Source organism: Lepidochelys kempii, chromosome 19, assembly GCF_965140285.1.
Source record: "Lepidochelys kempii isolate rLepKem1 chromosome 19, rLepKem1.hap1, whole genome shotgun sequence".
In the NCBI taxonomy this organism is placed as follows: Eukaryota; Metazoa; Chordata; order Testudines; family Cheloniidae; genus Lepidochelys; species Lepidochelys kempii.
In genome coordinates, this window is record NC_136398.1 from 7,596,908 (window position 1) to 7,610,515 (window position 13,608).

Sequence of the window (13,608 nt, forward strand, 5' to 3'; positions counted from 1 at the left end):
ATATCCAGTTTTCACTTGTTGAACACTAGTCTACACTCCAGTTTTCACTTGTTGAACACTGTTCTTGCACCCCATCATTTCAGATTGTCCTGTGTGGGCATTGTAAACCAAACACATTCATGGATGGAAATCCAGTGGTTCCCAGGAACTCCTCCTAGGCTAACCCACTGGTAGAATTGAAAAGTACAGTATTGCCTATAGGGTGGAGTCTCATTTACACATTTTCTCGCCTTTGGGAATGACATTCTACATAGACCTGAGCAAACCCTATTTCCCCCTCTCCGTTTGGTGGCTTGCACTAATAAATAAGTTTTGTTTTGGGTCAACCCAAAACTCAGCACACCAGTTGTTGAGTTGGTTCAGGAGGAGCCAAGCTTCATTTCCACCTCCCCTGAACTGTTTCGTTTTGGTTCTGAGGTTTTTAAGTTTTAAATAAAAAGTAAAATTTTAAACAAGCCGCTTTTGAATAAAAAATTGAAATGTTTCGTTTGGAAACCGTGGGAACAGCAGGTTCGATTTTAAAAGGGAGGGGAGAGGGCATGAATGTATGCCCGAAATCTGCATTTTTGTAAGAAACTGGTGCTGGAGAAACGTTTGCCTACCTCCCTGTCTGCTGTGCAGATTGTCCAGACCCACCCAGCCTCTCCCTTTCAGTAGCAGGTCGGTATAAGAGACACGTCTCCGCTCAGCATCACCTGGGACTCTAGCCCCCGTTCCAGGCAGGAGGGCGAAGTGTCCCAGTTAAGAGCCGAGCCAGGAGAGGGCAGTGGATACCAGCCCACCCAGCCCACCTTCACCCCGGACCGACCGGCCCAGGAAAGCCCCCCTTCGCGGGGTGGGGCTTATTGCCATGCCGGCAGCAGAGCGGGGCTGGAGGGGGTGGCAGAGCAGAGACGTTCTGGGGTCAAAATGGGTTTTTGTCGTCCCCGTCCCGACACGGCTGCCTTGGTGGGAAGCAGGGCCCTGTGCCGCAGGGAAAGCCGGATCACGGAGCACTGGCCCCTGAGGCTCAGCGTTTCGCTGGAAACCCCGATTGCCGTGGACGAAAGACTGGGGCCGGGGCCGGGGCCGGGGTCAGGGCCAGCCCCTCGCTGCTCGCTCGGCGGGGCCCAGCGCTGCGCCCGCAGAACCGCTGGCCTCCCGGCAGCCCTCCTCTCTGGGCGCCCCTTCTCGCGGGGGAGGGGGATGAAAATCCCGCACAGCTGCGCGGCCAGCGCAAGAGCCAACCCGTGGGAGGCAGGAGGAGGGCAGCGGTCGAGCGGAGCCCGGGGGTGCTGGGCTGGGAGGGAGCGCTGCGGGGCGCCACCTCGCTCGGTGTTTCCAGCGCGCCAGGCGCGCTCCTCCCCAGGTGTTTGGAGAGCTGCGCCCTGAGCTAGCCCAGCTCGCCTCCGCTTGCGCTCAGCCGCCCGGCCGGGGGCCCCTTTAGCCCGGGGGCGGGCCGAGGGTTTTGCTGTACAAACACGTGCTCCGGGCGCTGGCGATGGTTAAAGCGCACACCCAGCAACAGCTCCCCGCGTAAAGCCCCAGGGCAGAGGGGTGCCCGCCTGCTGTCGACGCCTCGCTGGCCGGGGCTCCCCCGGGCGGGCTGAATGACTCCGCGGCAGCTCCGCGTCCCGGGCCCGGCGGGGAGAGCCTGAGCCAGGCGCTGCTGCGGCTTGGCTCCGTTTTCCAGCTTCCGCCTTCGGAGAGGAGGCTCCCGCAAGGCCCCGCACCTGGCGCTTGCCTGGCCACGACCCATCCCAAGCCCCGGCCGCCCGTTCCCACGCGCGCCGGCCAATGGGCAGCTGGTGAGCCCGTGCGCCCCCGGGAGCGGAGCGCACGGCCCCGGCCGGCAGAGGCGATGCGGCTGCTCTGCGGGGCTCTGCTCTGGCTCCTGGGGCTCTTGTGTGACCTGGGTAACAGCAGCTTCCTCCGGAGCCATCTCCATGCCTCCAGCTTCCTGCAGCGCCGGCTAAGCGGCCGGGAGAAGCGGGAGATGCAGCGGGAGATCCTGTCCATCCTCGGGCTGCCGGGCAGACCCCGACCCAAGGCCTCCGCCGGGGGCAAGCTGCCCTCCTCCGCTCCCCTCTTCATGCTGGACCTTTACCACGCCATGGCCAGGGAGGAGGAGGAGGACGAAGAGGAAGATCAGGCGGGCTGGGGCCGGGGGGTCTCCCGGCCCGTGCTGACCAGCTTGAGCATCCAGGCGCCTCCTTTGGGAAGAGTCATCAGCCGGGCGGACACGGTCATGAGCTTTGTCAACATGGGTAAGTGCTGAGCGCCCAAGCGGCTGGAGAGACAAGGACCCCGGAGGGCGGGTGGGGCCTGCCCGGGCTTGGGCACCTGCCCCCATTTGCTCAGGGGACTTTCTTCACCTCGTCTCGGTCCACCCACAGGCTCCAGGTACTAGATTCACCGGTTCCCAGGCCAGTGGGGACCATTGGGAGCCTCTGGCCTGGCCTGAGCCCCTGGATAGCACAGAACTTCCCCCGGGGAATTCCCAGCGCACCTCTGAGAGGGAACAGCCACCCTCTGGCTGTATCCAAATGCCCCCGAGCAGCTGTCTGATTGCAGGGCTTTCTTCACCCCAGCGCACGGGCAGTTCTACCATACAGGGGTTAAGGTTTTTAGAGCAGCTTTGCCTTTAAATCACAACTCTCCTTGGGGCTCTAAAATCCTCAGATTGCCTTGAAATTGGTGCCGGGTCTCCTGGCTGATTGGTCTGGCTCTTTTCTGTCATTTCCCCCCCCCCCCCGCCCATTGTTCTAATTTCCCTCCCTTCAAAGTTGGGTGCCTTCAAATTATTTTTCTGACACTTATGCCCCCGCACAGCCCCACCCCCCAAATCCCTGACACCTGTTACTTCTCATCTGTGTTGGACCCACCTCTCAACCTTTAGCTTGGGGCCCGGTTTCTAAAGGCCAGTGTTTCCCTGTTGTCCCAGATTGCGGGTGGATTTCTGTCCCTTTATTTCAAGCTAAGCTAACAATGCTTCTCTCCTGGCTATTTCCTCACATGAGGTCTGGTTTATGATGATTTGCATGGACTTACTTGCTGGTTACTCTGTAGTCTGTTAAGCCTCTGGATACTTGTGATATCAAAGGTGATGTAATGTGGAGATGACAGCTTTGTCCTCAAACCGTCGTAGATATGAAGGGCCTGTTGACTGCTTCCAGTCTTACATGACTCTGCAATGTGCTAGATCTAATATATGGCCTAATGGCTAGAGCACTGGATTGGAAAGATATGTCTCTTCCTGGCTCATCGCTGGCCTGCTGGGTGACCTTGGGCAAGTCACGTCCCTTTGTTGTGCCTCAGTTTCCCCATCTGTGAAATGGGAACAATGATCATGACCCTCCTTTTGTCAAGTGCATTGAGCCCTTCTGATGAAAAGTGCTATATAATACCTGACAAGAACAATTAGACTCTGGAACTCATTGCCACAGGAAGTCAATGAGGCCAGAAGTTTAACAAAATGGAATTAGACCTTCATCTGAATAATAGGAAGATCCAGTGTTATCATCATAATTAATTGAAACAAATTTTGTGGAAGGCATATTAAACCTAATGCATCAGGACATAAGCCAATCCCTGTTGCAGATCAGGGTGAGACCTAATGTGTGTGTGTGTGTGTGGTGGGGGGAGGGGGGCAGATTGCACCACATCTGCCTGCTGCCGGGTTTTTGAACCTTCCTCTGAATTAGCTGGACTAAATGGATCTTGAGTCTGATCCAATCTGACAATTCCTGTGATCCTAAAACTTTATTCTCAGCACCCCACAGGGAAACACAATAATAACCTGGTAGGGTTATTTACTGTTAGACTGGTGTATAACTTAAAACTAATTTAAACCTACTAGAACTCACTCAGATCCCATTAGCCAAGGGTCCTGAACGGTTCTGTGTGCCTGTGTCCAGGCATGCAGGAGGCAAAACATGGCTGGGTGGCATCACAAAAGCAGCAGCAGGTAGCCTGGCTAAACTCGCGAGATGATAGAATGACATTATTCTGCCAGAGTTACGCTTTTACTGTCCATAAATCTAGCAGGGCTGCCGCTGTGCGAGTTTAGGACACACAAATAATTTGAATCCATGCGGCTGTGTCGGTCTGGGGAGGTTCCACGATGCATCCTTGCGACAACCGTACACTTTGTTACTTGTGTACTATCGCTATGTGCTTCACCTCCCGTACCGGGCTGCTCTCTCCACGCACCAGATCTTCCCCAGGAGCAGAAACCTCGCTACTAAATTTAACTTCATCCTAAACCCCACAGACCAAACCTCGCGACTAATGGAAACCTCTCAGCTTTATTGTAGAGCTACATAAAGAGCTGGCTAATTCTAGTAGTTCTACCAGAAGCTTGCTGGTATCCTATACACAGATGTGGCTCTTGGTCAGCATCCTTGTGAGACAAAGCCTTTAGGAGGCTGGCCGGTACTTCCAGATGCTATCCCCTGTTTATAAAGCTGACTTCACAAGTGACTTGTGGTGGCCCGTGGGTCAGAGGGCCTCCTATGGTGTAGACTCTATTTCAGTGTCAAAAGGTATCACAGTGGTCCTGGAAATAAATACATTGTTGTTAGCCTGAGTGAGAAGCCTGCTAAAATGGGGTGGGATGTGGAGGGGGAGAAACTAGCACGGCAAATGCCTGTTTGGCCCAAATTCGGCTGTAACTTGGTCCCTGCTGGGGACAGGCCTGGGTGAGTCTAAGCAGGTTCGTCTCTTCTATGCTCTCCAGTTTAAAGACCAGTTGTGAAACTGTAAGCCAAGAGTGATTTCCACCTTAACATGTGGATGTTGAGCATTGGCCTACTAAACCCAGGGTTGTGAGTTCAATCCTTGAGGGGGCCATTTAGGGATGGGGGCAAAAATTGGGGATTTGCCCTGCTTTGAGCAGGGGGTTGGACTAGATGACCTCCTGAGGTTCCTTCCAACCCTGATATTCTATGATTCTATATTCTATGACCTCCTGAGGTCCCCTGCAACCCTGATATTCCATGTGGAAAGGTGGAAAGCCACCAACGGCGACAAATGCCTTCAAAAGCAACGGCCTTGGGGAAAGGCTGGCTATTAAATGGAATGGATTTATAACAAATGCTGACTTTCGGTCGGCAAGTTCAGCAACCCATGAGCTCCAAATGTATCCAGCAGAAAAGGAGGTGGAAATATTGGGGACATGCATTAAGAGTGAAGACTGAGTGTCTGCTGTGGCAGGCCTGCCATTAAGCAGCTGGAGGAGGAACATGTAAAAGAGGCCGCTGAAAGAATTCCTCTGTCGAACAGTGCTCAGAGAGGCCGTCTACATGGCAATAAAAGGGCCATGGCACAGCTGCCACCGGCCCAGGTCAGCTGACTTGGGCTCGGACTGCGGGGCTCAAAGTTGCGGTGTAGACATCCGGCCTCGAGACCCTGCGAGGGGAGAGGGTCTAGCCCAAGCTTGAATGTGACACTGTAATTTTTAGCCCCGCAGCCTGTGCCCAAGTTAACTGACCCAGGCGCTGAGACTTGGTGCTGTGGGTTTTTTTTTTATTGTAGACGTACCCAGAGAGGGAACACTTGCGGGACGTAACAACATAGAGGATGTGCAAGGATTGGCCCAGGATAGACAGGGCCTTTTGTGCCCTGAGTAATGTCTGATGATGCAGGATGGATTCAGGTTCAGATCTGTTCCAATACATGACAGCGTCTGTGCATCGTGGAAGCGGACTATGATGATAAAATCACCTAATTTTCAGCAGCAGTTTATTAGTAATTCACCCTTATCAGAACTGACTTCAAAATACAGGGCCAGATCTGCCCTGATGTAAGTGGGCACAAGTCTTAAAGGATAATAGGGTTATAAGTAATATCCAACATGGATTTGTCAAGAACAAACCATGGCAAACCAACCTAATTTCCTATTGGCCTAGTGGATGGGGAGAGGGAGCGGAAGTGGTAGATGTGATATATCTTAATTTTTAGTAAGGCTTTGGGCACAGTCCTACATGACATTCTCATAAGAAAACTAGGGAAATGTGGTCTAGATGAAATTACTATAAGGTGGGTGCAAAACTGGTTGAAAGACCGTACTCAAAGAGTAGTTACCAATGGCTTGCTGTCAAACTGGGAGGATGTATCTAGTGGGGTCCCACAGGGTCACTCCTGGGTCTGCTGTTTTTCAGTATTTTCTTTAATGACTTAGATAGAATGGAGAGTATGCTTATGAAATCTGTGGCTGATATCAAGCGGGGAGGGATTGCTAGCATTTTGGATGACAGGATTAGAATTCCAAACGTCCTTGACAAACTGGAGAACTGGTCTGAAATCAAGAAGATGAAATTCGATAAAGATAAGTGCAAAGTACTTCACTGAGGAAAGAAAAATCAAATGCACAATTACAAAATGGAAACTAACTGGCTACCGCTGAAAAGGATCTGGGTGTTAGACTGAATCACAAATTGAATCGGAGCCAAGACTGTGATGTCGCTGTGAAAAAGGCGAATATCTTTCTGGGGTGTAATAACAGGAGTGTTGTATGCAAGACACAGGAGGTAATTATCCTGCTCTATTGCGCCCTGGTGAGCAGTCTTCAAGCATGTTAAGGGCTGTTATAAAGAGGATGGTGGCTCTCCATGTCCACTGAAGGTAGGACGAGAATTAATGGGCTTAATCCGCAGCTAGGGAGATCTAGGTTAGATAACGGGAAAAACTTTCTAACTACAATATAAGGATAGTTAAGCTCTGGAATAGACTTCCAAGGGAGGTTGTGGAATCCCACTACTGGAGGTTTTTGAGACCAGGTTGTACACTTTCCTATCCGGGAAGGTCTAGGTTTATTTGGTCCTGCCTCAGCGCAAGGGGCTGGACTAGATGGCCCTCAAACGTATTTAGCGTCCTAACTTCCATTGAAATCAGTGGGCATTAGGAGCTTAAATACCTTTGAGGACCTGGGCCCCCATTACGCCCTGAACGCTCTCTAACGAGATGTGCAAATGGAGAGAGAGCAAGAGCTGTCTGGCTTTGTCCTGCCTTTGACACTAGTCATCTCCCCTCTTTAAGTAATGCTGAAAGCTCCCCAGCCTGGGCTGAGCTTTCTCAAGACATTTATTTATTTTATCTATGATGCTTTAATACAAAGGAGTTCTGAGGAACAGAGGGAGGGAAGGGCCCCTCGAGAACATTACTCTGACCCAAGTTACTTAGCGTGGAACAGAGCGTTGCAGATGATGGTCGACGGGCCTGATTCAGAGATGACTTGGCCCTCAGAGATCCCAGGCATGGCTTGAATCCCTGGCTTGGAGATACTTCTCAAGAACAAGGGCTCATTTTCGGCCTTTGTATGCACCGGACTGCATCCAATGGCATGTAACAGCGAGAAGGGCGGGGGGGAAAGCTGCCTTGCAAAGATACCTGATGTCTGTGGAGCATCTGAGGGCTGCTTTCTTCTTCTGCGCAACCTGAAACACACCCCGCACAATTCCATTCAAGCTAGTGCTGAAATCAGTGCCAGGAAAGGCCAGGCACTGCTGTCAGAATCAACTCCCCAGGCCTGGAGTCTTCAGCAGTGAAGGGGAAGGGATGGGCATCTTAGAGGAAGGGTGGCCCAGTGGTTAGGCTGAAAGCTGGAGACCAGGGTTCAGTTCCTGCTCCACCATAGACTTCCAATGTGATCTTGGGAAAGTCACTTAGCCTTGCTTTGCTTCGGTTTCCCATCTGTACAATGGAGGTTAGAGTAGTTCCCTACCTGACGGATTAATACGTAAAGGACTGAGGTGCTCACGCTACTGTAATGTTACCTGCTCAGTCCATCAGAGCCAGCTGCTCTGCATGCTTCAAGACAGTACCAGGCAAATCCGTCTAGGCTGATTAATTGTAGGACATTTTTGTTGCCCTCTTAGCATTCGGGTGCGTCTTGTTGCTATCTATAAATGATGTAAGGCACCCAGGTGCTTTAGCAATGGCAATATATATTGTTTAGTGCCTACTGCTGAATGCTGGCAGAAAGACAGTCCTGGAGAGAACCATTTAAAAATTAAAATATACTCTGTGGGAAAGAAGGCTTGAATTGGGGACAAAAAGGCAAAGGAACTCTCCCACTCACAAAATAAGTTCCACTAACCTGAGACAGCAAAATGAGTAGATTGTGCAGATTTTCTCTCCTGCCTGTCTTTTTCTTATGTGCTCCATCAGGAGTGAAATGGTTAAAGCCTCAGCATTGGGCATGTGGGTTATCGCCTCCCTGAGGCCAATGAGGGCAGCTTGCGCCTTTCCAAGCTATTGTTTCAGGCTCTCTGCAGACTCGGGCAGAAGTTGCTCTCTTGGTTACACTCGATTCACATTGTGAAGGTTTTCTTTGTAACCAGGCTAGACACTTTAAAAAGAAAACTAAAGCTCAGATTCTGGAGAACAAGATGGCAGCTTGGGGTAGGTGCCAATCTCTCCACCTGCCCCCTACACCAATTCCAGCCTTGCCGGTAAAAATTCAACTTCTCATTAACTAAATGCTTCCGAGGGCAGATTTGCATTAATTTGGCTGCCTGATTTGCTTGTGCCGTTATCCTGGTAGTACATGAACATTGGGTAATTTGGTGCTCTCATGGGCAGTTACACTTCTTTATTTGCCGTCCATTAGATGTACAACGGGGCATGCATTTCCGTGCAAGCAGTTACATTTGCACAGGTTAGAAAAATTAGCCTCTGTATGGAAATATGAAGGAGAGAATCTCTCATAGCATCAGTAGAAATGTAGGGCTGGAAGGGACCTCTCTTATCTAGTCCCTCCTCTCTTGCTGAGGCAGCATTAAGTGCACCTGGACCAAGAATTGGGTTAATTGTATGAATTGCTGATCCTGTAAACTGTTCTGTTTAGAGTTCTGCGTATTGTGGAATAACTTGAAGGATCGGGCCCATGTTGATTCGTCCACTTCAATATGTGGGTGGGGAGAATTAGTTGGTTTTAGATGGACAAGGTGGGTGAGGTCATATTTCTTATTGGGCCAACTTCAATTGGTAGAAGGGACAAGCCTTTGAGCTTTGCAGAGCTCTTTCTCAGGTCTGGAGAAGGCAACCAGAGTGTCCCAGCTACATACAAGGTGGGACAGATTGTTAAGCACAACGGGTTCACACGTGCTATAAGAGACCACTTTAAATGAAGTGGGTGATTAAAGGTTATCATGAGACAGTGGTCCCCAAACTTTTCAGGGATGTGCCCCCCTGCTCCAGGAGCAGGGACGTGAGTCCTGTGTTGGGGGGACGGGACGCCGACAGGAGTAAGGAGGCTGAGATTGGGAGCCAGGGCAGGGCTGGAAACAGAGCTGCAGCCAGGTCAGAGTTGGGTGCTGAGGTTGGGGACGGGGTGGGGCTGGGTGGCACTCCCTCCGCACCTCCCTGGGGGGTGGCCTGGGCCCCCCTGAGTGTTCCTCTGTGTCCCCTTTAGGGAGGTGTGCCGCACAGTTTGGAGACCTCTGCAGTAAGGTGTGTGACAAATTATTCTAATAAGCCATCAACCTAGTGTCTCTGTTAAGTCCATAGTTTTTAGTGTCCAGCAGAGTAATGAGTTTAAGTTCCCAGGCTGGTCTTGTGAAGGTTTTGAACAGGTTTCCTTTCAGGATGATGACAGAGATAATATTCAGTCCTGCCATGAGTACAGGGGACTGGACTAGACGACCTCTCGAGGTCCCTTCCAGTCCTGTGATTCTGTGAGAGGTCAGCTATGGATTGATTGTTTTGTAAAAAGTTTGCCCATGGGTGACAGGGTGTTTTTTGTCTGTGACATTCATTCAACTGTCTGGTTTCACCCAGGTGGTGGTGGGTGGGGGGGGCATTTGATGTGCTGGACAAGGTGCTCCATATGCCATGATTAAGACTACTATTTTTGTCATCGTAGAGGAAGGCAAATATCATGGAATCTGTGACTTCCAAAGACCTCCATGACTTGAGCCCCCAGTGCTTGGGAGCTGCCTGCAGGGTCCCTCCGCTGCCCTTCTGTGGGCAGCCGGGGAACCCCACAACTCCTGGCCGCTGCAGGCGGCAGGGCCCCCGGAAGCTTAGAGCCATGGGTGGCAGGGGATCCCACAGCTCTGAGCCATGCAAGGTGCGGGGATCCCGCAGCTCCAAACTGGTCCCCCCCCACAGATGGTATGGAGACCCCACAGTTCATCATTTTGTGTCACGTATTTTTAGTAAACGTCACGGACAGGTCACAGGCTTCCGTGAATTTTTCTTTATTGCCCGTGACCTGTCCGTGACGTTTACTAAAAATATGCATGACTAAATCTTAGCCTTCGTCATGTTAGGCTTGTGTAGGACCCCTGGATCGTGAAAGTTGTGTTGGGGGTGAGGGATATGGATCATCGTAGCAGGGGAGATATGTCTGCAGGTTTCACATCTGTTGTTCTGGCAGGGTCTGGTGCCGCTTTGAATTGCTGTGTCCTGGTGATGAGGAGCTGGGTGAGATTTTGGGGCAGGGGGAGAGGGTTGTTTGAAGGCCAGAAGAATGGGTTCGTGAAAGATTTATTTCAGGCTGTGGACCCCATCAAGTATAGGTTGTAACTGTTTGATGGTACCCATATGGGTTCTAGGGTGGGGTGGCAGGGACAACTAGAGTTGTACAGTGGGTGGGGTTTTTCCCCCCTGTGCTGAAGCAGATTCTTCTGGGGTAGTTGGGTGACCTGTTCTATGACACAATCTACTCTGGTGGTGTGTCCTTGTTTAGTGAAGATGGATTTAAGTGTGTACCCCAGACTACTACTTCGGAGCAGATTCTGGGGTACCTAGAGCCTGGCTGTGATGTGTCCGGGACGGGGTTTGCTGGATAGGTGGACGCACGTGCGGTGATCTGTGGTTTAGATGGTTGTAACCCAACCATTTCACTAACAAACAAAAATAACGAAAGGTCTGATTCGCTAATACACGGCAAAATGACTTGGTTTTAAAATGAAAGTACTTTATATCCATCAGAATTAAAAAAAAAAAAATTACAGATGCTAGCCCTGCACTTGTGTGTTATGGGAGTTGTACTAGTAGAAGAATGACGTGTATAATGAGAGGCTGTCAGAGAACCTTAGCAGCATTAATGCATGCCCCTGTCTGTAACACCCCACCCCAACTCCCGTCTCCTGTACACATCAAAACAGACACACCTTCTTTTAGTCCCTCCCTTACAAACCTTCCACACCCACTGCCTGCAGGGCAAGCTCAGCTTTACTACTGTTTGCTATAGGACCAGGTATGGGAGGTTTATTGCACAATCAGCATGTTCAGAACTTTTAATTTAAGATTCCAGTCACCTTCATTTCAAAAGGAAACTAAAGGCTGCCTCACACTCCCAACCACAGAGCTAGCGAGAGCAGAAGCCAAGAGGAGCTGCAGGAACCTGATGCAGCCTTCAGGGAGTTACTATCCACTCCGGTTATTTTGGGAAATACAGACGAGGAGCCACCCATTTTAATGATTTACTTATGACCCAGGAATTTGAGCTGGGCAGCCCAGTACCTACTAAGGATATTTTCTTTCTTTTTTGTCACACTCAGTGGGTAAGCCCGGTCAGTAAGAACCAGTCTGGGGTAGTCACTCCACAAACAAGAGTGTTACGTGGTGAAGGGTCGAGCCATTTTAGGACAAACTGGGATTCATAGTACCAAGACAGGGTGGCCTGGATGCATGTTCTATAAAATGATCTGGACATGACTTTCTGACAATAGAAATGCAGCCCCTTTCTGAGGCTTCTGCAGCTCTGACTGTTTTAAAGAGGGGTTTTTTCTACCTGCCAGTTGTAGAATGAATCTGCCTGAAAATGCCTCCTCCCCCCGCAGAGCCAGAGAATGAAGACATGTCTTCTCTGAGCCGTGTAGCTATTTCACTACAAACAAACACAAAAGGAGGAGACAGCAGAACCCTCCATGTTTACCCCGTAAACTCACCTGCAGAAAGGCATGTAAGGGGCACAATCAAGTCAGTTTCAAAAAGGAGGTTTTTTGTGGGTCTATAATAACATTGTCCTAGTTCTAAAATGTGTTCATCTCCCCCACTGCTATGTGTAAGCCTTGCACAAATTAAATGTGAGGGCCAGAGACTCCCCTGACAGTAAACCTGCTTGTGTACAAAGTGTTGTCAGATACATGGAGCAAACTAAACACATGTTTCGTCAGTTTCTCAAATGCCAGGTGCAACAATATTGAGTTAGAATCATAGAATATCAGAGTTGGAAGGGACCTCGGGAGGTCATCTAGTCCAACCCCCTGCTCAAAGCAGGACTAATCCCCAACTAAACCATCCCAGCCAGGGCTTTGTCAAGCCTGACCTTAAAAACCTCTAAGAAAGGAGATTCCACCACCTCCCTGGGTAACACATTCCAGTGCTTCATCATCCTCTTTGTGAAAAAGTTTTTCCTAATATCCAACCTAAACCTGCCCCACTGCAACTTGAGACCATTACTCCTCATTCTGTCACCTGCTACCACTGAGAACAGTCTAGATCCATCCTCTTTGGAACCCCCTTTCAGGTAGTTGAAAGCAGCTATCAAATCCCCCTCCTTACTCTTCTCTTCTGCAGACTAAACAAGCCCAGTTCCCTCAGCCTCTCCTCGTAAATCATGTGCTCCAGCCCCCTAATTGTTTTTGTTGCCCACAGCTGGACTCTTTCCAATTTTTCCACATCCTTCTTGTAGTGTGGGGCCCAAAACTGGACACAGTCCTCCAGATGAGGCCTCACCAGTGTCGAACAGAGTTAAGTGTTTGGTTTTTTCAAGTGAGGTGTCTGAATTTTTTTTTCTCCAATTGGCAATGTCCCTTTACAAGACTGCACAATACAACCAAGAAAATGTTCCATTTTTCCAATTTTCACACTATATTCTTGTGTCTCATTTCCATCTTTATAATTATATGCAGTTGTTTGGCACACTAACAACACAGACCAAGTACCACACTGAAAGCATTTAATGAAATAACCACCTTCAGGACTCCAAGTTTTTTTCCAGCCATTATAACAGGTGGCCATTTGATATTGGGCCAGCCAGCTCACCAGGGCTCCCAGCGCTTGAGCTGTTGGCCTCTGCTTACGAATCCGGGTGGAGCAGTTTCCCTTCCAACCATTTTAGCAAGTCAGCTGCAGCTGAAACAGCTGGGTGGGTCTGGTGTGTGGCTGGAAATGCTTTTCATAGGTGGCCACTTAATGTAAGGAAAGTTAATATCCGAGAGATGGGAAATCTTAGGGAGACTTAAGTATCACCTCGCATTAACCAAAGAGATTGCAAGTAGCATTCGGGACCGACGTCGCTGCACTTGGTTTTAAGAGAGCGCTCTTCGGTATGAAAGGAAACCCGGAGTGCTTCCGGATTCTAGGCAGCCTTGCAGCGCATCTCTCACGTCCTCTTGCAGGGCGATGGGATGCTGGCTATAGTCCTTACAAAAACTGATGTGCGATCTTTAGCTGACCGCTGCTAGAAGTGAGCAGAAAGAATTTCCATTCAGCCTGGTCGCTTACTGAGGGCAGAGTTCTTGACTGGTTCCCAGCTCCCTCTTAGCATCTGACAGCAAAAGCCAAATGCAAGGTCTGAGCGCTCAGTGTTGCCACCTATGGAGTATTTCATCAGCACAGCAAGTTTTTACTTCGAGGCCAATTATTAGTGAAGACAAATTACCTTCAATATTA

General features: G+C 50.1%; 1 protein-coding gene across 1 annotated transcript in view; it reads left to right on the forward strand.

Annotated features, from left to right (window-relative positions):
* Positions 1 to 1,349: 1,349 nt before the first annotated feature.
* Positions 1,350 to 13,608, forward strand: part of LOC140900294 (bone morphogenetic protein 8A) — a 44,607-nt gene continuing 32,348 nt past the window's right edge. The window contains exon 1 of the mRNA XM_073317362.2: positions 1,350 to 2,246. Coding sequence (XP_073173463.1) covers positions 1,841 to 2,246 — 406 coding nt within the window. The 5' untranslated portion in view covers positions 1,350 to 1,840. The remainder of the gene's footprint in view (positions 2,247 to 13,608) is intronic.